This window comes from Octopus bimaculoides, chromosome 24, assembly GCF_046866305.1.
Source record: "Octopus bimaculoides isolate indiv1 chromosome 24, ASM4686630v1, whole genome shotgun sequence".
Lineage (NCBI taxonomy): Eukaryota > Metazoa > Mollusca > Cephalopoda > Octopoda > Octopodidae > Octopus > Octopus bimaculoides.
This window is the reverse complement of record NC_142951.1, coordinates 35,035,737-35,063,236: the sequence shown is the minus strand read 5'-3', so window position 1 is coordinate 35,063,236 and position 27,500 is coordinate 35,035,737. Positions and strand designations below refer to the sequence as shown.

General features: G+C 37.6%; 2 protein-coding genes across 4 annotated transcripts in view; both read right to left on the bottom strand.

Moving 5' to 3' along the window:
* Positions 1-15,206, bottom strand: part of LOC106869074 (spermidine synthase) — a 20,556-nt gene extending 5,350 nt beyond the window's left edge. The window contains exons 1-9 of the mRNA XM_014914595.3: positions 15,138-15,206; positions 10,361-10,491; positions 7,663-8,149; positions 6,410-6,530; positions 6,130-6,222; positions 5,466-5,619; positions 3,844-3,927; positions 3,466-3,611; positions 2,376-2,498 (exon numbers count right to left, since the gene is read on the bottom strand). Coding sequence (XP_014770081.1) covers positions 2,376-2,498; positions 3,466-3,611; positions 3,844-3,927; positions 5,466-5,619; positions 6,130-6,222; positions 6,410-6,530; positions 7,663-7,796 — 855 coding nt within the window. The 5' untranslated portion in view covers positions 7,797-8,149; positions 10,361-10,491; positions 15,138-15,206. The remainder of the gene's footprint in view (positions 1-2,375; positions 2,499-3,465; positions 3,612-3,843; positions 3,928-5,465; positions 5,620-6,129; positions 6,223-6,409; positions 6,531-7,662; positions 8,150-10,360; positions 10,492-15,137) is intronic.
* An 11,685-nt stretch (positions 15,207-26,891) lies between these two features.
* LOC106869078 (inositol polyphosphate 5-phosphatase K) overlaps positions 26,892-27,500 on the bottom strand; it is a 39,969-nt gene continuing 39,360 nt past the window's right edge. For all 3 annotated transcript variants that reach the window (XM_089341499.1, XM_089341500.1, XM_089341498.1), the window contains one exon: positions 26,892-27,500. This exon is cut by the window's right edge and continues 241 nt beyond it. The gene's annotated coding sequence lies outside the window, so the exon portion shown is untranslated.

Below are 27,500 nucleotides of genomic sequence, written 5' to 3'. Positions count from 1 at the left end.
TGTATTTATATATTTATATATATATATATAGAGAGAGAGAGAGATATTAATATTTCTAAGTCTCTCTAAAGGAGACTACGGCAGCAGTACTGGAAATTAATAATTATCGCCAAGCCAACAGGGCAGTCCCAAATCTAGAACGAATGCTGCCGCGGATTAGCTCCAAGAGGCCATCACCTCTAGCTAGCTATGTGACACACGAATCTGTGTCCTTTATAACCTTCGAACAGGGGAGGTCAGCAGCTTCCCCTTGCTGGTTTGGCATCTGCAGACTAGACTAGTTTCAGGGTGTTGCCCCTTGTCAATGCAGAGCAGCCAAGCCCCAGCAGGCGTCGCTACTGACTATCTGTACGAAGGTTATTTATCTAATTTCAGTGAAATACATTCACTGGTTTTCAGCATTCGTCCTATATTTGGGACTGCCATGTTGGCGTGGCGATAATTATTAATTTCCAGTACCGCTGCCGTAGTCTCCTTTAGAGAGACTTAGAAATATTAATATCTCGATTTCTGAAAACCAGTGAATGTATTTCACTGAAATTAGATAAATAACCTTCGTACAGATAGTCAGTAGCGACGCCTGCTGGGGCTTGGCTGCTCTGCATTGACAAGGGGCAACACCCTGAAACTAGTCTAGTCTGCAGATGCCAAACCAGCAAGGGGAAGCTGCTGACCTCCCCTGTTCGAAGGTTATAAAGGACACAGATTCGTGTGTCACATACCTAGCTAGAGGCGATGGCCTCTTGGAGCTAATCCACGGCAGTGATTAGAACTCCAGTGATGTTGCACACCTGCAGCAGGAGTTGGACTCAGTTTACAGATGGGCTGAGGATAATAATATGCAGTTTAATGTTGAAAAATTCCAAGCCCTGCGCTACCAACGCCCAAAACTGAATATGAAACTTACAGAGTACACTGGTCCGCAGGGAATTTCAATCCCAGAGCCTAAATCAGTGAGAGACCTGGGTATCGACATGAATGATGATACCTCTTTCCAAGTGCACATTACCAGGATGGCAACAAAGTGCAGACGATTGGCTGGATGGATCCTGAGAACATTCAGAACCAGAGATAAGGAAACCATGATGATCCTCTGGAGGACATTCGTCCTCAGCCGCCTGGATTACTGCTCACAGCTGTGGTCACCCACCAGTGTGAAATTAACAGCAGACCTTGAAGCAATCCAGAGAAGATTCACAAAGAAGATTGTCTTTTTGCTACTGGGAAAGGCTGAAACAGCTAAGACTCTACTCCTTGGAGAGAAGGCGGGAGAGGTATGCAGTAATATACATCTGGAAGATCCTGGAAGGAATTGTGCCAAATTTTGACATTGAAAGCTACACCAATGCCAGAACGGGACAACACTGCATAGTGCCAAAGATCCCAGCAATGCCATCGCGCTTCAGGACCAGTTACTGCAACAGTGTGGGTTTCAGGGGCCCACAGCTTTTTAATATTCTCCCAAAGAGCCTGAAGAACCTGCACAAAGTAGATGTAGGAGTTTTTAAATCAAAGCTGGACCTCTTCCTGTCAAGAGTCCCAGATGAACCTACCTCGCGGCAGGAGGTGCAATTGCTAAATCAAACTCCATTCTTCACCAAGTGCCACATATTGTAAGAGGCTCCCTGTAATAACAGTGTAGCAACACGGTGGTGCATCAGCATGGCCGCAGCTCTAAGCTGAAACTATAAATAATAAAAAATATATATATATATGTATATATAAATAAATATATATAAATAAATATATATATAAATAAATATATATATATAAATAAATATATATAAAAATATATATATATATATAAATAAAAATATATATATATATATATAAATAAAAATATATAAATAAATATATATATAAATTAATATATATATATATATATAAATATATATACATATACTCTTTTACTTGTTTCAGTCATTTGACTGTGGCCATGCTGGAGCACCGCCTTTATATATATATATATAAATAAATAAATATATATATAAAATGACTGAAACAAGTAAAAGAAAAAAGAATCTATGCACAGACTTAGAGGCAGTGACAGGTGATGGAGACCTTTGGCAATATTCTCATGCTTGTGTAGAGCTGTCAGGCCAAGTAAGATTGTAATCATGGCTGATGCCAGTGTCAGGTCAATGGAACGTAAAAAACACCCACTACACTCTTGGAGTGGTTGGCATTAGGAAGGGCATCCAGCCATAGAAAAGAAACCCTATATGAACGACGGATGGTCCTCTGACTCTCTAGGAAAAAAAAATACTCTTTGACTGGGTTGTGCTGTGTTACTACTCATGCCAGACATAAAACAATACTATGAATGTGAACTTATTATGTTTACAGAATTTAGGTTAAAGAAGAAAGCAACTCACATGTTTGGAGAACTGTGGGAGACAGAATGCTGACTTGTGGATCTCAGAATTATAATATTTCATGCCGAACACCTCCAGGTCTTTGTCACTGAGGAACCGTACTGGTTCACTAAATTTTGTCTCCTGCAACAGAACAAGGAACCAAAAACATTTTGTCAGTTCTTAGAAATATAAGTCTCTTGGCAGAAAGTCTTCAATATTTGGTTTTGGTCAGTCTTGGCGGAGGAATCAGTGTGATATCAACTGTTAGGAACTCTTGTCATTTGAAAAACTGTTGTGGGAAGAAAATGACATTATCGACACTTTGGACCAATTCTAAAGATTCTGCTTAAACCTGCCATATCTGGCCCAAATATTCCATTTGTTTTATATACAAACTGGCCAGATCCGGCCTCTCACACCTACCCTACAATGTCGTCTTAAAAATAAACAATCACTTTATTAAATCTCAAAGCCATGAGATAATGCATGATCCATTCAAAATCATGTGAATAAATAAACTTTAATCTGAACAATAACTTTGCTGCACATCAGCAGTTGTTGCAACATCATTGCACACCATTGCAATTATAAAATGCAGCTGTGTTTTGCAGATTTATTGATGCTTCAATAATTGATATGTATTCTTTTAGATGTTTTTTTTTATTGGCTTCAGGTTTTGGACTGTGGCCATACTGGTGCACTGTCATTATGCCACCTGTGTGGAATGGAGCAACATCAAATGAAGTTGCTCAAGGACACAATGTCCCACTGGGAATTGAACTCATGATTGTAACGTCGTGAGCCAAATACCTTAACCATTAAGCCACATGCCTTCACACACACACACACACACACACACATATGTATACACACATGCACTTTCCAAGCCTGTGGCCTCAAATTCAGTCCCACTGTGCAGCAACTCAAGTAAGTGTAAGGAAACTGAAAGAAGCCCATCATACATGTGTTTGTGTGTAGCCTTGTCAAACTGATGATTATATCTTCTTCATCATCTTGTAGACAGCATCAACTCATCAGGGAACAAACAAGGGACTTTAACAAACTAAAATCTGACAAAACCCAAGAAAAAAATGGACAAGAAACGTACCTGGTTCTTGCTGCAGAGAATGAAACCAATTTGTCCCCCTAAATAGGTTGGCATTGGTGCATAAGCATAGGCAACCCTTGGGAAGAGTTCCTTGGCAAATGTTATGATGTCTTTCAGTAGAAGATGATCAAACCACTGACTTTCACCTGTAATAGAGATAAGAAGTGATTACAGGTGTGTCACAGAACAGATAACGTACCTGAAGTTAGAAGTCACATATTCACTCACACAATCATCATCATCATCACCCCCATTGCTTTGACTGGGAATTTGGGAAACATCAATTAACACACAATTAGGATGAATCAACACAACCCCACCACCTCTGTCACACTACACTAGCCCTTCCCACCATGCCATCCCAGCATCACTTCTTACCTTGAGAACACAGAATTCCTCCTGGATTCAAGACTTTGTGAATGTTTTCATAGAATTCTCTGGAATAAAGACCAAGGCCTGGACCTGAAATAATGGAAATGGTGGTCAGTACACAGTATTGTAGGACAGACCCTATGTGGGAGGTATTTGCCATGTAAACCCCTATCTTTTTAGACTGGCACTCACTAAAGAATACAAGAACTCTATGTGTGGGCCAGTAGTTCTTGACTGTGGCTCTCGAGTATCCTTTCACTGGCCCACAACAGCCTTTCTTCTATGAATATGATATTTTTTTACTTTGTTTTACTTTTTTTAGGTGCAGAACCCTAAAAAAAATCTAGGCTTTGGATCTAGCTTTGATATTAAAAAGGTTGAGATCCACTCATTTAAGCTCATATAAATGGCAGGTTTTCAATACGCACACAACAGACACACACACACACACACACACATATAACATCAAACACAGTATTTTCCATCATCCTTAACAAGTGAATTTCAAATTGTCAAAGAAATGGATATTTATAATTAGTGCATTAAGTACTCAATGGTTATTTGAATAAATCTTTTAAATAGTATATTTTAATATTTTTTTTACACACATACCAAGGGACATAACTCTTAACTTAATCGCGTACTCAATGTTTCATCAACTTTTTCACAGTAACCACAAACCAGATGTGTCTATTCACTTCAAATAATAGAGAACAGTCGCCATATTTCATTCCATTGCAGCTACCTCTGACGAGTGCAGGGTTACATAATCAGACTGTTACCTAATACTCTTTTGAACCGCTTGTGTGAAACTGATTGGTAAGATCAGCTGTAATGGATATACTTTCCTCACTTATGGAGTCTTAGACAGCTTATATATATATATATATATATATATATATATATAAAAGTAATGAAAATTTATAGAGGTGAACTCTTTTCAAGAAATGACAGTGTAGGACTCATTTTATTGAGTGTTTAGATTAAAGTATTAATTTGAAAGAGACAAGTTCCAAGGTCAATAATACTCCTCATCAAAGCCGACATCTCTAAACACAGAGGGCACATATAAGCCATTATAAACATGCAAACACATAACATATAAAAAACATATATATACATATAATAGCGTAATTCCATGCTTAAATCAAAGTCGGATGAAGAATTTCATAAATGTGAACTGTTATCTCATCAGCTTGTATTTATCTGTATGTATTGATGCAATTACTTATCTGACTTTGATTTGGGCACAGAATTATATACTACTATATGTATATATATAATGTGTTCACATGCTTATGATGGCTTATATATGTCCTCTGTGTTTAGAGATGTGTCAGCTTTGATGAGGGGGAGTATTATTGACTTTGGAACTTGTCTCTTTCAAATTAATATATATATATATAAACATATGGATAGATGGTTCTCTGTTAGTTTAAGGGTTTAGCAAAGAACTCAATAGATTTATTAAAATATGAAGAGAAACCCAACAATTGGAACTGATGTATCTTACTGGATAAAATTGAATTGACAAGTGAAAGGGAGACACTTTTTGAAATATATATACACACACACACATGCACATGTGTGTGGGGAGTCTACAAACAAAATAAACAGGCTTTACTTACCCACAGGATCTGTACAATCGTTAATAATGATATCAAAACGATCTTCAGTCTGCTGCATGTATTTGGTGCCCTCTTCGATACACACAGTCACCTTTGGATGGCTAAAACCAAGAGCCATTTTTGGTAGGAACTGTTTGGACACTTCGATAACTTTCTGTAAAACATTCCAAGTGAAGAGTATACAGCAGAATTCTACCAAACAACCACAACAATGAAACGTATGTAGGAACAAATGATATGGATATAAACTTGTGTTTATTATAATTTCCTTTATATATATATATATATATATATATATATATACATATATATGAATGAGGAAAAGAAGAAAATGGAGAAATTGACATATAGACATCAGATTGTTCAAAGATATTCAAAATAATCATATTATATTGTTTGGAATATCTTTGAATAAACTGATATCTGCATGTCAATTTCTCCATTTTCTTCTTTTTCTCGTTTATGAATATCTTAAACAGCCATTTCCATCAATGCAAAACTAACGCATTTAGTTTTACTCTGAACACTGGTAAAAACCAGAGAACTAGGATGCAAACATCCCTTAATGGAATATAGGTCCTTGGCATGATAAACTTATATATATAGAGAGAGAAGGGGAAGGGGGACACTGACAGATAGATAAGTAGATAAAATATATACTTACTTCATCCAGCTCACACAAGACAATCTGCTTGACCATTGGGTGTTTGGCCACTTCACGGAGGACTCCACCATCACCACCACCGATAACAAGGACCTGGTCATGAGACAGCAATAACGATAAGGATGCGTGTGTATGGGGGGAGGGAGACGAGTAAAGTGATAGAAATAAAATTAAAGTAACACCACCACTAATAATAATAATAATAATAATAGTAACATCATAGTTTTGTAGGAAGTGAGGTGACAGTGTTCCATGTGTACGAATTAGAAATAGAGATTACCTTTTTTGGATTAGGGTGGCTGTAAAGAGGGAGATTAGCAATCATCTCTTGATAGGCAAATTCATCCCACTCGGTACATTGGATGAGGCCATCCAACACTAACATGTTGCCAAATTTCTTGCTGGAAGAAAACAGAAAGGAGACAAGAATGGAGGCTGATTCAAGAAAGAGAAGATGGGACAGAAGTGTGGCCATCATGCTTTGAAGCCATTACACAAATATCAACTTTTCTGTTTGCAGAAATTCCCCCTTCATAAGGGATGGGCATTGCTGGGCACTTGCTAGTGTATACCTAGGACTGTACCCTGAGTTTGATGGACCACAAATAAAAGGAGCATTAGATAAAAAAAATTGCTTAATGTTTCACCACTAAACATGACTTTAAAACCAGTTTTTATGAACCCTGCAAAGATGCAAATGACCCTGAATGGGAAGTTTTTTTTTTTTTTTTTTTTTTTTTGTGCCACAGGGCTTTTTTTCTTCTTTTTTTTTTTGAATGTCTTAAAATCACATTATTGTCTTAATACTGCATTTCAATGTGGCTGGCAACTGTGCTTGTACTGCAGAGTACGATGTGAATGGCGATGCAACAGAAAGACAATGAATTACACGATCAGTTGTTGCACGCAGTCTGTTTGATCAACCAAAAGATTAAGAACAAACATTTGGGAACAGCACCAACACAGATTTAGAGGCATTCATGCTTTCCTGAATGTGAGTCTACTGCCATGACCAGCAAAAATTTGAACCATTATTTTTTAGACAAAAAGTCCATACATTTACAAAATTATAAATTATTTCATTAATCATGTGTCATAATTTACATAAATCACCTTAATTAATTAGTTTCTAGCTATACAATTAAACACATTTAGAAAATTACTAAATTTTGTCATTGTATTCAGACTTTTGATCAGGAAAGGGACACAAGATCAGACTTGAACAACCCCAGCTGGGTCTACTGGGCAAAGGGGTCTGATGGCAAAAGACCCGAAAGCCTGAGATCCCAGAAACATCACTGACCATGCATCACAAAGCACCTGTAGCATGTATCTTAAAACTAAACTCTGTGTGTTTATATGTGTATGCATGTATATGTGAGTTAAAACAATGATGATGATTTATATATATATATATATATATATATATATATATATATATATATATATATATATATATGTATATATATATATATATATGTATATATATATATTAAGTGGGGAGAGAGAGAGCAGAAAGAGGAAGTGACTCACCTTCGAAATACCTGGATGTCTTGATAATCAGACTTGCCCTGGAAGAGAACTTCTTCAATTTCAACTGCCAAACTGATTCCCAGGTCCATGTAGTTGTGAATTTCATGGAACCATCCATTCTCTACGTGAGACATGGCTTCTATCACGAAACTCAATGTGGCCACCAAATTCCCAACAAAGATGAAAACGCAAGTCAACAGTGGAAGGCGTGGCGGCCTTGATCAAATGACGAGTGGCAGCAGTGGTGGTGGGGGTGGTGTTGTAGTCCGTCGGGCAACACGTGGTGCCGAGTTGCATTCCCTTCTGACCAGGCAAGTTCTTCTCACCAAAATTGGTCAGTTGACGTCTCTGCTTGCTGCTACTCAATCAGTGCTATGAGGATGGACAATTGATGTGCGTGTGTGTGTGTATACACGATTTCTGTGTGCGCGTATCTGGGTGGCTGTGAGTCTCAGAAAGACATCAGCTGGAGGACCACTTCCAAATCCTAAATTGAAATTTAAAGAAGAAAATTTTTGTTAAACAAAATATCCATTCATATGTGGGGGTGTGTGCCTATATATTTAAGCATGCATACGTGAGTGTGTGTGTGTGTGTGTAACTTTAAAGCTCCAAAAAATATCTTGCTATTCTGTTCTTGGTGAAACTTCTAAAGTCTCAGTCTTTCCTTATGTTTAATAAATACCATATTCTTAGAATTGAGTCAGGTTTTTGATGTCTTTTTTTAATTTCAAGAACATTTTTACCATATGTCCACACACACACACACACACATATAATCACAGACGTGGCTGTTTGGTAAGAAGGCGGTGAGCTGGCAGAAACGTTAGCACGCCGGGCAAAATGCTTAGAGGTATTTCATCTGCCGTTATGTTCTGAGTTCAAATTCCGCCGAGGTTGACTTTGCCTTTCATCCTTTCGGGGTCGATAAATTAAGTACCAGTTACGCACTGGGGTCGATGTATTCGACTTAATCCCTTTGTTTGTTCTTGTTTGTCCCCTCTATGTTTAGCCCCTTGAGGGCAATAAAGAAATAAGAAGTTTGCTTCCCAACCACATGCTTCTGAGTTCAAACCCACTGCCTGGCACTTTGGGCAAGTGTCTTCTACTGACCAAGGCCTCGTGACTTAGTGGTTCAGGAAAAGAGACCAACAGAATAAATACCAGGCTTTAAAATAAACAATTACTGGAGTTGAACTAAAAGTTCAGGGAGGTGCTCCAGCATGGCTGCAGTCCAATGACCAAAACAAGTAAAAGACACACACACACACACACAAAGTGAAAAGCAATGCTCTGGTAAAATGGCAGCTTGCATTGATAAAACTGATCAAATGATGCTCTTAAATGTGGAGAAGTTTATGTCTTAACACCAGACAAAATTTACCCAAACTTCAGCTAAATTCTTTGTATTGTCTAACTCATAACAAATTAAGTCATAAAATAATTGACTTGTTAATTATTGACACTAAGAAATTTACTCATTAAGTATTGAACCATTGACTAACAATCCGTTAAGCAGTGACCCACTTATTACAGACCCATTCAGTTCTAATCTATTAATTACTAAACCATTGATATCCATGGGATTAGTTGTAGGATTAAACTGGATTAACTACTAACATTTTAATGCAAATGATATTAGATATTTGAAAGAGGAAGTAATTGGGATTTGAACCCTCTATCTGTCACTTGCCAGCTGATAGTGTCAGAAGTGTGGGGAAATTTGTTTAGCAGGTACAAACCTTGGTTCAAAATTTTTTACAAACAAGATGGATATTTTTCAATCTTAATATTCTTTCCTACTCTAGGCACAAGGCCTGAAATTTGGAGGGAGGGTGCCAGTCAATTAGATCGACCCCAGTATGTGACTGGTACTTAATTCATCAACCCTGAAAGGATGAAAGGCAAAGTCAACCTCGATGGAATTTAAACTCAGAACATAAAGACAGACGAAAAACTGCTTAACATTTCTGCCAGTGCCGCCTTCTGGTGTATATTATATTAAATGTAATCTACATTAAATTTATAATGGTTAAGTCTTAATCAAATTGCAAAGGATAATCTCTTATCACAAACATTGAATCAATGTGTAACATCTCACTACTAAAAACTTGGGCATTTCTAGACTAAGTTACCATGTTAGCACCAAATGAGGGACCTGGAATTTTGTGGAGATAAAATACTAAGATTAAAATGACAAAAATATATTTGTAGTACCTAATCAAAGAAATGGAATGATACGTGCTGTAACTGTGATTATTTACTTGGTCATCTGGCAAAGGAGAGGTCGTTGGTTCAAGTCTTGTGAGAGTAGCTAATTCACTTTTTACCTCAAGTGTCTCATCAAATTTAGAACAGTTATGGGAAACCTGTAACCCGCAGGACTTTCTAAATGGTAAGTTTAATGAAAAATGAAGTTAATTTTTTTTTAATTAGTACAGCCTGCCTGATGTTGAGTCATATCTCATGTGGCCCTTTTCTCAAAGAAGAGAGCTGCCCAAGCCTGGTCTAGGATGCCAGCCTCTTCCACAAACATACAGCATCATACTTTGTTCACAACCCTTCTTTCAATTGTTACTTGTCCCTTCAGCTAGAGGGGTTGTCAGTTGGTGGCAAACAGGGATCAATTAAGAATGAAGAAGGATCAAACACAGACTTACACTGACACTTCTATCATTGAAGACTTTAAGACACTCACCTCTGGAAAAGCTGGAAAACCTCCAGAAGATTTCTGAATGGTTGGAATATCCTTAGAACTCTGGAAATCGACTCCAATTCCCTAAAGTTGATGTCTTCAGTACTTCAGTAGCATTGGCTTGGTAAATTGTCCTATAAAAAAAACATGTTTGAGTGTGTGGGTATGTAAATCTATCTATCTATCTATCGATCTATCGATCAATCGATAGATAGATAGAGCTGAAACAAAATGAAAGTGTTGAATAAATGATTATCCAAAATTCTGACTACTTTGTTTTTCTCGAGATATATATATACACATACACGCACCACCCACACATACAGATAGAGTGGGGTCAGTGTGGTTGAAGGGTGGTTGTGTGCCACAAGTGTTGGGATGGGATGGTAGTGGAGGGTGGTGAAGAGGTGGAAACAGGTTTTGTTGAGGGGATGCTTGGCTGCCCAACATGGTGTAGGGAGGGGTGGGGGCTGGAAAGTTGTTGGGGCATGTCCTCAGGAGATAAGTGGGGAATGGGAGTGGAGGTGAGTGTGGTGGGAGGCCATGATTGATAGTGATAAAGATGATGATGATGATGATATATTTAAATATTATAAAACCCAGCTGTAGGAGAAATTATAAATGTAAAAACATTCCTTCTATGCTTCTAATGTACAGTGTAAAGAGGAGAGAGGCCCCTGGGAAATAGTTTCATGGTTTGTTGGTTGTTCTTGAGAGAAGACATATCTGGATTTCTTCCCTAATCAATAGCATAAAATCATCATCATCATCATCATCGTTGTTTAACGTTTGCTTTCTATGCTGGCATGGGTTGGACGGTTTAACTGAGGACTGGCAAGCCAGAAGGCCGTGCCAGGCTCCAATCTAATCTGGCAATCCAATCTACTGTTGGATGTCCTTCTTAATTAACACTCCAAGAGTGTTGTGGGTGCTTTTTATGTGCCACCAGCATGGGGGCCAGTCAGGTGACACTGGCATCGACCACACTCAAATGGTGCTTTTTACGTGCCACTGGCACGTGTGCCAGTTAGGTGGCACGGGCATCAGCCATGACTACAATTTCACTTGACTCAAGTATATTCACTCATAATATAGAGCAGATGAAAATTAGGCATTCACTCGGGTGAGGGATGACTTAATTTATATAATTAAGCAATTTATATTCTGTACACAACTCAATGTGAATTAGATTAAGTGAAATAAATTTAGATATTAAATAACCTAGTCGTGAGAGAAATATAACAATGTAAACACATTCCTTCTATCGTTTGATGTGCTAAAAAATATGGTGGGGACCCCTTTTCTGATAGATTTTTTCACAGTTTATTGACCACACCTTTGAGAAAATGTATTCAGTTTCCTCCCTTTCTCATTCAACAACATAGAATATTCTAGAATACGAATAGAATGGACAAAATTCAGAAAGCTATTACATGCAGCAATGCTACATGGTAGTGAGACATGGGCCCTGTATGTAGAAGACATGCAAAGACTGGAGAGGAATGAAGCTAGTATGGTCCACTGGATGGGCAATGTCCAGTGTACATGTGCAACAGAACTCTAGTGTATTGAGAGAACAGTTGGGCATGAGAAGAATTGATGCAGTGTGCAAGAGAGAAGACTGCACTGGTTTGATCATAAACAACATGAATTTTTGATCCGTCCATGGATTCGCAAAAATTGATTTACAAGAGAAAACCCACAATATAATTAGACACCATGAATTTCATTTCGAAAAGTGATGATGTAACTCTTCAATGTTGTAAAACAAAGAAACGTCAGGGTAAAAGTAACTGCCAAACTTGGTGTATAAGGAAATCGGACATTTCGTTCTTAATGACTTGATAAATAGGTATGTATATATATATATAATAAATCTCTGAGCAAGGTATAAACAGTAACCACACGACATCGGGAAGTATATTTGCCACCTAAATGTGGTTAACCCTTAAGGGTTGATGCTACTGTAGCTTTGCAAATACTGATAGGGCACAGATAGTGTGTCAATAGCCAGCTGGAGGAGATGTCTTCCTGGGGCTACAAGCTACAGTAGTCATCAACCCTTAAGGGTTAGCCACATTCAGGTGACAAATATATTTCACTATATATATATATATATATATATATATATCAAAATGTACATGTTCGACAGAGTGCCAGTGTTCTGAGAGAGAAGTTAGGCATAAGAGGAATTGGTTGCTGTGTGCAAGAGAGAAGACTGCATTAGTTTGGTCGTGTGGTGCAGATGGATGCCGAAAGCTCCATAAAGAAGTGCTGATCTCTCAAAGTGGATGGAACACATGGAAGTGGGAGACCCAGAAAAACATGGGATGAAGTACTGAAAAGTGACCTCAGGATGCTGAACCTTTCAGGTGAGATGTCAAAGGAGCAAGATACCTGGTGCCTGGTTGTACTCAACAAGACTCTGACCCCACAGCAGAAATGTTAAGACTGATCCTTCTGCAGGTGTAAAGCACTCATGGCAATGCCACATAAAAGCACCTGCATGGTGCCACATCAAAGTGCCTGTGTAGTGCCACATTAAAGCACCCACCACACTCTGTAAAGTGGTTGGTGTTAGGAAGGGCATCCAGCCGTAGAAACCACACCAAATCAGACCGGAGTCTGGTGCAGCCCGCCACCAGCTTGCCAGCCCTGGCCAAGCCATCCAACCCATGCCAGCATGGACAACGAGCGTTGAATGACGATGATGACGATCGTCATCATTGTTTCAATGGGTGGTGTTTCATGCTTGCATGAATCGGACGGAGTTTACTGGGGCAGATTTCTTAGCGGTTGTTGTGTTATTGGTGGTTGTACATGTAAAGATGGACGTAAGGATGGACGTAAGGATGGACGTAATGCTAGTAGTAGTGTGAGTTATTGATATCAGTAGTAGTAGTAGTAGTAGTTTTTTACAGTACTGGTGGTAGTTGCTGCAGTTATAATGAGCTGACCAAACGGCAAAGGATCCTGATTTTTGAAGGATGGAGCGGGGTGGGGTTTATCTCAGACTACACCGTGTATATAGTCAAATAATCAAAGACCTCTACATAAATCTCACTGTCCTGCCAATAAAGGAACCCTAACCCCAACCCTATACAAAGGGCAGCCCTGTCTATGTAGGGCAAGGACCTGTTCCCAAAATTCTGCCTACAACCCACAGGTCCATAATCAAGTCCAACCCTTTCCTTTCCTGGTCACTCTCGCCCACCTTCCAATAAAATTTACAGGAACTAACATGTCGACCTTCCCTCCCTGCCCCTCACCTTCCACTTCGAGCTGTATTGATCAGCAATGATAATGATTATCATTTTTCCAAGCATTAGGTCAGGGCCACACGTCTTTGCCATAGGTTTAGAATCAATTAAATTGATCAAAGAATGTTACTGGTACTGTTCTTCATTAAACCTTAACGAGGAGACATATAATTGGAGACCTGGGTAACGTTTGAACTCACACTATAGCACAACGTAATTAGAATGTAACATTTTCTCTATCACTCTACTTTCGCTATCATTCCTACCCCACAACAACAAGAACAACATTTTTTTAAAATCTTAATAATTATTTGTAATAAATAATAATATTAATAATAATAATAGTTTTCAATATTAATTATTATTTATAATAATAATAATAATGATAATAATAATAACAGTTTCTTACAATGACACAAGGTCAAGAATTAGTAATTGTTCCAAGCGTATTACTGGTATTAATTTTATAGAGAAGTGGCAGGAGTTCGAAAATTAAACTGAGAGAATAACAACATTGCTAATAATAATAATGATAATAAATTCTTTTATTGGCCACAAGGGCTAATATAAAGATACATTAAAGGACAACAACAACAATAATAATAATAATAATAATAATGATAATAATAATAAGCAAAGATAAAAATATGAAACATAGGTACAACGCCAAAAATTGTACTTGTCTGAGGATTTTTTAATTTTTTTATCGAACCCGGAAGGATGAAAGGTGAGTGAATGGATGAATAATGATGATGGTGGTGGTGGTGGTTGTGATAATGATGATGATGATGATGGTGGTGGTGAAAATATTAGTACTACTATGGTAATAATAATATCTGTTTATTGCCACAATAACAAGAAAACGTATCACCATCACCATCCTCACCGTTGCAACCGTGAGCACCATCTCTGTAACCATTACAATTTCCCAACACAACTGAGACACACAAAAAACAACAACCACAACAACAAAAATAATATTAAAAAAGCAATATAATTAGGTAAATAGAGAGGGAGGGAGAGGGAGGGAGAGAGAGAGAGAGAGAGAGAGGTGGGATTAGAAAGCGTCACAAAATAGAAACAAAACAATTACATAAACACACACACACGCACATACATATATGTGTATGTGTGTGTGTGTGTGTATATATATATGTGTGTATGTGTGTATACATATATATATATATATGTATGTATGTGTGTGTATATATATATATGTGTATGTATATGTGTGTATATATATATATATATGTATGTATGTGTGTATATATATATATATATATATATATATATATATATATATATACTGAGGGAAAGAGGCAGACAGAGAGAGAGAGAAAGATACAGAACTATATCAAAACACACACACACACACACTCTCTTACAGACGCACATACACTTACACCCATTCGCATCACCAACAACAATTCAACAGAAACGACAACATTATCAACAACAATGACATTAACACAATAACAGTATCAACAACAACAACAACAACAACAATAACAGGCACCAACCTATGACCGAGGTGAAATCCTTCAGTTGAGAGCTTGATGTTGTTATATGGCAGTAGCAGCAGCAAGAGTGGTTGTAGCAACAGCAGCAGCACCGGTGATGGTGGTGGTGGTGGTGGTGGTGGTAGCAACAGCAATAGAAGCAGCAGTAGTTGTAGTAGAGACATCAACAACAACAACATCAACAGCAGTAGGGGCAGCAGCAGCAACAGTAGTAGTAGTAGTAGTGGTGGTGGTGGTGTTGGTGGTGGTGGTAGACGACGGCAGAAATGAGTTAAGTCCCACGATTGCCAACTTTCTCGCCAGGAGGATTGAAACGGTTCTCTGCTTTGTCTGTATTTGGGTTTTTTTGTGGGGAGGGGGGGCATTGCTATATTCACCATTGACCACCATCAGCCGCCACCACCACCACCACCACCACCACCACTACCATCATCATCATCATCATCATCACAAGCTAACTACCACACTACACCAGACATCATCACCACCACTGCCGCCACCCTCAATAACTGTGTCAGTTTAACTGGAGAGAGATTATTATTTTATTGTCTATGAATCAATTAAATATTGAACACCTCAAGAGAACATCAACCTGCCAGAAATAGCAGCTAAGTCTCTCCCTCAATTCACAACCTATTATCTTAAAAAAAAAAAAAAAGGAAAAAAAAATAACATGGTTATATTAAATAATGCAAACTAATGCCTGAAAAAGAAAATAGGATGTGATGGTCACAACTGGAAAGTCTTTGGTGATTAAGTCTGTGTGAAAAATATGGCAACCATCACAACCAAAAATATTACAACCATCACCACCACCACCACCACCACCACCACCACCACCACCACCAACCACCACCACCACCACCAACCACCACCACCACCAGCACCAACCACCACCACAACCATCTCAACCACCACCATCACTACCACCAATGTGATTCTCGAGAAATTTGGGGAAAATAGCAGAGTTTCCCTCAACCTCAGTAAAGCTGTCCACTGTCCCCGTGTCCCACCAAAACTGTCCCCCACCCAGTGTTCTGCTATGTGAGAGGCCTTGCAACAAAGATTATCCTCCATACTTCTCTTAATAAAGTGAAGGGTCCTGTCAGAGAGCCCTGGTCAATCTGGGTGAGGTGATGTGGACCCCTTCTCGTCTCTGCTGAATTGCACAGTCACCCTTATTAACTGTAGAAAGAAGGATCTCAAGGGTTTCGGCCATTTTATGCTATGTCTACCTTAAAAATTACCCATAATACGGCCTCTTTGAAATTCAGACAGTTCCAAGGCCTCTTTTGCAGAAGGCATGATTAAACGGTCACATTGAGAACCTGAAACATAAAAATGTCAATTAATAAAAAATATTAACCATTACAAGTCAGAATAAACATAGATCAATGTTTTATGGGGGGGTGTCTATTTACTTCTGTCATTCTCTGTGTATACACTTACACACAAAAACATATAACCATATATAAGTGTGTGTGTGTGTTTAATTATTAATTACATTATTGATTGTTATCTTTCTACAAATAAATTTTTTTCCCATGTAACTTGTCTGTGTCCCATTTACATACACAAAACCTTCATGCCAAGGGGTCTTTGGGGCAAGAAGCAAGTAAAACAAAACACATGAAAGTATGTTAAATGTGGATGAATTAGAAACAAACAGACTGAGGATGAGAAAAACAAATGACAAATAAAAGCATTCCTGATGCAAATATCTAATGAAAAAAATGGTTAAATATTATTTATAAGAGAGTAATTTTTCAGTGGGAGATGAATACAGAAAAATTAAGGATGCGATCATAATTAATTACTTTTGACATCAATTAGATTTCAATTTATACATACATGCATACATATATATATGTATGTATTCTTTTATATAAGGCTGTGGCCATGCTGGGGCACCACCAGTGTAATCACCTTTTAATTGGCCAATTCTTTGTGATTGACTTTTGGTGAAGGAGGAAGTTCGATACCACTGCCCTCTTTTGAGTTTCCTGCCTTCATATTGGTTCATCTGGGATCTTGGATAGCAAGGGGTCAAGTTGTTTCTTGAAAACATCTACCCCCCCCCCCCCCACTCGATGGAGATCTCTCAGATGCTTTGGCAAGGCATTAAATAGCTTTGGGCCCCTGAATCCCAAGATACTGCAGTATATGGTTCTCGCTTTAGATGATACAGCTGGGACTTTTAGAACAGTGCAGTGAGGTCCGTTTTGAGGTCTGGTATAATTCTCAATTCCAAAGTTTGGTGCCAGCCCCTCCAGTATCTTCCACATATATATATATCACTGCATACGTTTCCCGTCTTTGCTCCAGGGAGTAGAGTCGTAGCTCTTTCAGTCTCTCCCGGTAGCTCAGCTGTTCCATTGATGCAAACTTCATTGCTAAACCACCTCGTGTTCTGCTATTAATAAATATATACAAATTATAGAAATAATTTTATAAAAATATACAATACAGTACTGTTCCTACTTTGAGGATTTTTATCTATCACAGGGAGCTTTGGAATGTAACACTCACGATAGTTGAGGGATTGCTGTATATACGACAGGCTTCTTTCAGTTTCCGTCTACCAGATCCACTCACAAGGCTTTGGTCGGCCTGAGGCTATAGTAGAAGACACTTGCCCAAGGTACCACGCAGTGGGAATGAACCCGGAACCATGTGGTTGGTAAGCAAGCTACTTACCACACAGCCACTCCTACACTATTTATATTAAGTATATTATAAACAGAAACCATCACCCAATAATCCACAAAAATTTAGTTAATAATATTACTATATTTAACAAACATTCTTTTGGCCCATGCTGCAGCATGCTTTTCTCTGTAACCACACTAACATTTCAGAAGCTTTACCTATGCAACCACATGGCCAAACTGAATGCAGGTGATACCTTGTCTCTAATTAGGCAGAAACTATTTGGTTTCCCTACTCACTCTTTTATTACTCATTGGTTCTTTGTTCTCTGCCTTGGTTCTTTTGTCTCACATCACTCTGCCATTTTGGGGATGAAGCATTTTCTCTTTCATTCTCCAGTTCATGAATTATGCCAGCCATGTAGAACATTGCAGATCTCTTCTTCTTCAAAAACATTTTTGGTCTATATAAAAAATATATATATATCTAAACTATAATACGTTTTATATATATAAATATATATATATATATATATATATATATACAATGGGCTCCTTTCAGTTTTCGCTTACCATATCCACTCACGAGGCTTTGGTCGGCCTGAGGCTATAGTAGAAGACAGTTGCCCAAAGTGCCATGCAGTGGGAGTGAACCTGGAACCATGTGGTTGGGAAGCAAGCTACTTAAAATATAATACAGTCAGGCAGTACTGGCAGTGGCCACGCTCAAATGGTGTTTTTTACGTGCCACCTGCACAGGAGCCAGTCCAGCGGCACTGGCAACGACCTCACTTGAATGTTGTTTTTCATGTGCCAGTAAGGCAATGCTGGTAATGATCACACTCGAATGGTGCTTTTTACATGCCACCGGCACGGGAGCCAGTCAGCATCAGCCACGACTATGATTTCCCTTAGTTTGATGACTCCTCTCAAGCACAGTGTATCGCCAAAGGTCTCAGTCACTAGTTATTGTCTCTGTGAGGCTCAAAGTTCAAAGATCATGCTTCACCATTTCGTCTCACGTCTTCCTGGGTCTACCTCTACCACAGGTTCCCTCCACAGTTAGAGATTGGCACTTCTTTACACAGCTGTCCTTGTCCATACACATCACATGACCATACCAGTGCATTTGTCTCTCTTGCAAACCACATTTGATGCCTCTCATGCCTAACTTTTCTCTCAAGATGTTTACACTCAGTTGAACATGCACACTGACATTGCACATCCAGTAAAGCATACTGGCTTCATTTCTCTCAAGCCTATGCATGTCCTTGGCTGTCACAGCCCATGTTTCACTGCAGTGTAGCATATATATGTATATATAAAAGTTGAGTGCTGTTAGGTCAATACCAATGGTTTCATGCAAGAGAAATTTACAATTATTCAATTGTGGTTTAAAACAGTAACAGTTCAGCCATTTTTATCACATTAATGTGTATATATATATATATATATATATATATATATAGTCTTTATTACTGAAAAATAATACATTTCAATAGATATTTATTTCTTTTATAGAGATTTTTTTTATTGTGTGGAAAAATAACTGATTGTCCACACACACACACACGCAAACATATGGACATGAACACACACACACAAACATTTTTTTTTTTTAAAGTTAGTTGCACATAGAGTACAAAGTACAATGAATAGTATTTACAACGTACTCAATACTGCCAATTGAAAAATCTCATATATATAATGAAACTAAACAAAGAAAGGAATCTGAGTTGACTTCCGTTGCATGAGTTGGGTTATCAGAAAATAACAAGCGTTTATCAGAATGTACAGAAATGTTTTGTAATGTTCAGGAAAGAAATACTAAAATAGCCTGTGTGTAGTAAAATGTTGTTTTGGCATATTAAGGTGAATGGCATATTAAGGATCTAGAATATCAGATTAATTAATGTATGCTAAGGCAATGATTCTCAACTAGGGTTTTTCTATGACTCTTGTGTGTGGGGGGAGGGGGGGGGGTCAATATAAAATTTTGTTGGTAAAATTTATCTGCAATAAATTGCTTATATTTCTACAATACACAAAATATTTTAATCTGTTTTGTTTTTTTATATATACAATTCCTAATAATAATTAATTATAAAAATAATAACAGGATTTTCTTCATTGACACCAAATGGCTTGAGGGGGGGGGGGTCCAGTAGAATAGAATAGGAATCAAAGGGGTTTGATAGGAAAGAAAAATGGTTGAGAACCACTGTTCTAAGGAATTAGCTAAGTGTCATGGCTGCCATTCTGGCTGAAGTGACTCTCGGTTGACTTGGTGCAATAAATCCTAATACTCCGAGTATTGTCTATATTCTTCAATCAACAAAGAAGCTACTCCAATATTATCTGACAAGTGGTTTGAAAATCTTTAGCATTTGGTCCCTTCTAAGCAAACAACTTGAAACCAGTCCTAAATGGTTCTTCAAGAGTAGAGCTCTTGGAATCAGTGTTTCAAATGCTTTTGAGGTACATAACATGCTTGGCTTGTTGGTTACATCACTTGGTTTAAGCTTTATGTTAAGAAACACATCATTGGACTTCAAACTTCGTATACTTGTGATAATTAGTTCTTAAGTGCTTTCTCAATGAAAGGATATGTTGGGAATTTTGTGTTTTGAAAGATACTGATGTCAGTCCAATTTATGATTTTAAAACAGTGTCAGTATTGATCATAGCTCAGGAAATAATACTTTAAGGGGGTTCCTTTTGGCACAAAGTGGGCATTGAGCTGCATTCATACAATTTCAATTTATTTAAAGTAAGGTGAATATCCTATCAAAATATAATTATTTTAATATAAAATTTACCTTACTTTATGCAAAAAAAAAAAAAAAACCCCGCCCACATCTTTATTTCAATTTTTTTTTTTTAATAATTATCAGAACAAAAATAATTAAAATTCCACTTAATGGTTATTCATCTTATTTTACTATTCAGATCTGAAATGAAAATCAAAAACAGTTTAAAAACACAATTCTATTTAAAAAGATGTATTTGTTTCTTTTTATTATTTTTTTTAAGTACCACCCACCCCACTCCAGACATTGCATGCCTAATACTCTCTCTTCCTTAACATTTGTTTCCTTCACACCAGCTTTCACCTCCACCCCCACCCTGCCAACCAAATAGTACATTTGTTTATATCAACAATATTGTTAACAAACTCCTCTGGTAACATTTTGAAAATAACCTGAGAGATGAAACTGCAACAAAAAAATTAATTTTGAATTTGCTGAGTTTCTGTTAATATAAACATGTAACTACATGTGTGTGTGTGAGAGAGAGAGAGAGAGAAAGAGAAAGTGTGTGTGTGTGTGGTGGATAGATAGATAGATAGATAGATAGATAGATAGATAGATAGATAGATAGATAGATAGATAGAAATAGGGACAAACAGACAGATAGATGGTTAGGTAGATATATATGTAAAACAGTTCTTGTTTTTTGTTTCCATTTTAATATAAAATAGCAATTTCCATGGTAATGTCACAGAAAAATATTTGTATAATAATGAGTTTTTTTTTGTTTTTTTTTTGCAGCCTCTCTTATTTTTGATTTGGCATCAGGGCAAACATCTTCATCGTCAGTTTAAATGGGGGAAACCTCTCTTTCTTACTCCGTGATTTCCCCGGTTTCCCCATTTCTTCTTTTACATAGGAAAAGGGGAACATATTGAAGAAAATATAGACAATAAACTGGAGCCTGGGATTACATATTGGCAAAAAAATATAGGGTCAACAGACAAAGAAAATATAGGTAAATGCATGGGAAACAGGGTTGATATACTGACAAAATATAGTTCAATACAATTGAAACAGGGTAAACACATCGGTAAAATATAGGTAAAGGCATTGGAAACCGGGTTAACTTACTGACAAAATATAGGCAAATGCATTTGAAACGGTTAACAGACTAATAAAATATAAATGCATTGAAAATAGGATAAAACATTGACAAAATAAAATGGGTAACGGTTAGAAGCAGGGTTAACATGTTAACATTGGCAGAAAAAATAGCTCAAATCTGTTTGAAACTGGGTCAATACATTGACAAAAACAGAAAGGTATATGTGTTGGAAATTGGGTTAACATGTTGGAAAAAACAAAAAAAGGGATAACAATAGAAATAGCTTTTCGTAAAGGTAGCTGTCAGCAGTTGTAGACAGTAAAATGGATTAATACAATGATGACAGGGTTAAACAACTAGATTAGTCATAAGTCGTAGTAAAAATAGTTAGTGTTAGCAGTGAGGGTTAGGATTAACAGAGTTACGTTGTCTGTAATGTAAGAGAATCAGGGAATGGATACTTCAAATGGTAAGCCAGGCCTACTACAACCCAGTAACCTAATGCATCACTTTACAGTGCTCCCACTGTTTACAGTAGTGAATTTCGGCTACAGATGGTACCTGTTTACAGCCAGGCAGACTGAGGAGCCTTGTCTATTTAATCTAGTAGTTGGTCCCCACCACCACCACAACTGACGACAACAACAACAGTTACATCTATAAATAGATAACTAGGTTAAAATGATCACTGCACTATGTGGTGCACCCCCTCCACTGAGCTGCCACCACCACCACCACCACCACTTAATGTGCAACACAGAACATTAGCTGCAACAAGCAGATATTTACAGCAGTTGTGCAATTATCAGTAAAACTGGTTAAGATCAATAGAGAGAGAGAGAGAGAGAGAGCTGGATGGAGAGAGGGGAGAGAGAGAGAGAGAGATGGATGGAGAGAGGGGAGAAAGAGAGAGAGAGATGGATGGAGAGAGGGGAGAAAGAGAGAGAGAGAGAGATGGATGGAGAGAGAGAGAGATGGATGGAGAGAGAGAGAGATGGATGGAGAGAGAGAGAAATGGATGGAGAGAGAGAGAGATGGATGGAGAGAGAGAGAGATGGATGGAGAGAGGGGAGAAAGAGAGAGAGAGACTACAGACCGAGAAATAGGAAGAAAGATAATAAACTACAAACTGAAGGAGAGAGAGAGAGGGAGGGAAAGAAACTATAGACTGAGGGAAGAGAAGAGAAAGAGAAAGAGCCTGTAGACTGAGGGAGAAAGAGAGAGAGAATCAATGGAAGCCACAGATATGTGCATGTGTGTGTGTGTGTGTGTGTGTGTATATACTTAGAAAGAGAGAGAGAGGGGGGGCATTGACATGATGTGGCATGTTAACTGGTCAATACTGATTATTGATAGCTGATGGTTAGTAACTGATGGTGATGGTTGATGTGAACATGATGTTGGTAATGGTTGATGGTGGTGTCGGTGGTGGTGGCAGTTCTAATTAGGGAGCAACACCTGTCTGCGAGTTTCTACGATATATTCTCTGATTCTTTTCCTTTACTGATTCTAGTCGCTGGGTTGTGGCCATTCTGGAGCACCAACCGAAGACAGATGAAATGCCAATAAGAATTTTGCCCAGCATACTAACGATTCTGTCAGCTCATTACCTTAATGAGAATAATAATAGTAATCTTTTTTTCTGGAGGCATGAGGCCTGAAATTTTGAGGGGTGGGGTAGAATTTTGATTTGATTGTATTGGTCACATCATCAACACCAGCTGCACATAAACTGCAATTTTGAAGCCAAACTTTAGCACCAGCTGCAAAAAAGTCACTCAGGATCCTGTGTTGCATCCAATGCTAATTTTTAATCATTTGTCCCTTTTAATTAACACAAAGTTGTTTGTAAATTTAATGTTTGAGTGAGAAAGAACAACAGCTACATACTCGTTGGGAGTTAGTTCAATTTCCAGTCGGAGTGCCTGTCCAGGATTCTGGGATTTTCAAGGTGTGACCTGAGATGAGAAGTGATATATGGGATGTTGGGGTCTTCAGTCCCAGAATATATATGTATGAGTACATATGAGTGTGTGTGTATGAGTACATATGAGTGTGTGTACGTTTGTAGGTGTGCAAGTGTACATGTACATATACATGGATTCATGTATGCATACATGCTTGTAATATAGGCATGTCCCTATACACATATGTATGCAGTTATATACATGTGTGTGTGTGTGTGTGTATATATAAAAGGTAACTTAAGGTAGCAATGTGGTGAACTATTGTATATATATATATATATATATATATTTTGTATGTGTATTTCGTGTGCAAGATTCTTGATGCCTCTCCCAAGGTTTAATTGTATATATATATATATATATATATACATACATACGTATATATATATATACATGCATATATATATACATACATACATAAACATATATATATACACATATATATACACACGCACACACACACACACACATATAGTCCCTTAATCTAATTTGAGGCTTCCTTTTATTGCTCCAGCAAATTCCCTGGTTATTTCTCTCACAAGATGGATATCGGCAACATTCAGTCTGTAACATCTGGAAATCAATGGAAATTGCTTCCTCTTGCAACATTTTTTTTTTTATTTTCCATAAAAGATGGTGGGTCCAGCCTGCAGCATTTCTCCCTCCTACCCGCCCCCCTGGCATCTCCAGCACAGACATGGCTTTTGTTGGTTCATAATTCCAGTATGAGTTGTACCAAAGCTGATAATCACTGACTTGCCAATTCTAATGATTGTCTTTGATAATTTCAATGATTGAAATAATGGTCATCGTGGTGGTGGTGGTGGTGGAATATGCAGGGGGTGGTTTACCAAGACAGGAAGGAGGAGGAGGGGGGGTGACTGGGAGATGGGGAATGTTGGCGCAATTTTGCATAATAGGTGCCTGGAGACATGAAGGCGGTATATACAGATTTGATGTGATTGCACTGTCTGTCTGTCTGTCTGTCTCTATACACATGTATACAATATAAATATATATATATATATATATATATATATATATATATATATATATATATGATGTCCACATACACAAACATACATACATAGATACATATAAATATTTATTCTTTTATTTATTTCAGCCATTTGACTGCGGCCATGCTGGAGCATCACCTTAAAGGGTTTTAGTCGAACAAATTAACCCCAAACTTATTCTTTGTAAGCCTAGTACTTATTCTATTGGTCTCTTTTGTTGAAACACTAAGTTACATGGACATAAATACGCCAACATTGGATGTCAAGCAATGGTGGGGGACAAACACAGACACAAAGACACACACATACATACATACATATATATATACACACACATACAATGGGCTTCTTTCAGTTTCTGTCTACCAGATCCACTCACAAGGCTTTGGTCAGCCCGAGGCTATAATAGAAGACACTTGCCTAAGGTGCCATGCAGTGAGTCTGAACCAGGAACCATGTTATTAGGAAGCCAACTTCTTATCACACAGCCGCTTATACATACATGGTCCAAAAATACAAAAAAAAACACCAAGACATAGTGAAGGAACAGAAACAGGGTGTATTAGTTTGATGCTGAAGAAAAATAGAAGTCTTTAATGTTTCGAGCCTATGCTCTTCTACAGGATGGATTGATGAGGAGAGACAAAAAAAAAAGGAGTCTGAATTAAATGATCAAAGCATGTATCACAATATCAACCAGACTATCGGCTGTTGGTATACAACACTTGTCACAATGCACTTCACATTGTTTTAGCTTTCAAATGATGCTACTCTGCTGGCTAAGTGAGCAGGCCTATATATATATATATATATATATATATATGTATATATATATATATATATATACACACACACACACACACACACATATATATATATACATGTTTATATATGAAGAAAAAGAGAGAGAACAAGGATTTGGGGGTATTTTTGGAGCAGCAGTGTATCTTCCTCAGAATGGCGCTGGCAATACTTCCATATGACATTGTCTATGATGGTTAAAACAACTAAAGAATTTGGTTTTCAAGGAAAGATCTAGAAATATAGATTTATATGAGATTGTAAAAATATAGATATTATCTTATTTCATGAGTAATTAAAAAAATATTCTCATCCTAGGTTTGTCTTGATTCTTTTTTATTCTTTGTTTTATTTCTTAGTCTGAAAAGGGAGCATGTCCTAGTGTTTAGGGGGTTCGGCTCTTGATCATAAAGTTATAAAGTCGTGGTTTCAATTCCTACAGCAGAAAACATGTTGAGTCCTTGAGCAAGGCACTCCACTTCACTCCTCTCAGCAGCTCTTTCTTCTTTCAGTTGTCACATCATGAACGTTCTGCAGGATCAAGGGTGGAATGAGGGTAGGCTGAGAGGGTGCCTATGTCTACCTCACAAACACACAGGACTGAACCAAGAAAACTATAAAGCTGTAAAGTAAATTTTCTAACTATACATTGTTTGCAACAATGAGAACCTTAAAAGCAATGAACGACCCTAGCTCATAGCAACTGCTAAATGTTATTGTCTGAGTAGAAGTGGGATATGTGAGTGGAGGCGAGATGTTTGAGTAGAGGCTGGTTGTGTGAGTAGAGATTGGGTGTGTGAATAGTGGTGAGGTGTCTGAGTGGAAGTGAGATGTTGTGTATAGACCTGAAATGTCTGTGTGGATAAGGTCCAAATCTGCAAACCTAGATGTCCTGGGATCAAAACTGCTGTTGGTGTTCTGTTGTGCTCCCAGATACAACACTTTATTCAACAAACAATTCCTCAGTCCACTTGGCTGTCAATGGTAGAATATGGATCACCACAATAAATGGGTATCTTGCCTTTAATAATAACCAGGCATCCTGTCAAAAGGTCTTTGTTGCTAAATACCAGCCCTTAAACAGGGGATAAGAATTGGCCCTTAAAAATGGCAGTTAAGCACCATCTCTTAAAATATGGACATAAACATTGGCCCTTGAAATTTAGATTTATGTTCCAAGCCTTAAACAAGACACAAAGTGATTGGAGGGTATTTACATTTTTACATTATTATATTGTTTCCCAAAGTTTAACAGAACACACTTTAAAAACATACATATACACTCATTCTCTCTCCCTCTGTATATATACACGCATATACATATATATTATATTTTGCTTATGCATAGTGATATTAATAACCTGGTGTGAGAACTCAATATAAATATGCTTCAGAAAAAAAAAATGTTAGTCAAATACAGAACAGTAATAGGAAATTAAATAAATGACAAAGGAATAAAAAAATGATGTAAGGAATTTCATTAGCTTCCAGCTGTTTCTGCTATGAGATGCAATGCAATCATAGTTGAATGCTTGTGTATCACCTTACAGCTTCATCAGAGCTTCAAACATGAAATGCAATTTTATTTGAGTAAACATTTATGCTTGCATATAAATGTAAATGTTTTCCCAAGAAAAATGCCATGGTTTCGCACCGTCAGTTGCACTTAGCAATGTTGACAATTCTTCAGATATGCTGGATGGAAGTGCATGCCCTCATTTATGTTATAGGTATATATATATATGAAGGTGGGAGATTTAGATATGGTAGTTTAAGGGTATGATGGAATTAAGTATGAAGATTATAAAATGGTGGTGTGGGGGGGGTAAGAAAATAACATTTGGGTGGGGAATGTGTGGCAGTGTTGTCAAGGAATTTAAAACAAAAAAAGACAAAGTCTGTCGTTATGGTAACATGGTCAGGATTGCAAGACAGATGAAGAGAGTACGGCCCACCCCCCATCTCATGTGTATCCACATACACACATCCGTCCATCCCTCTATGTTCATACTGACATACACACTGTGTCGAAAGACAACCAGAGATCAGTCAGGCTATTTCAGTAGAGAA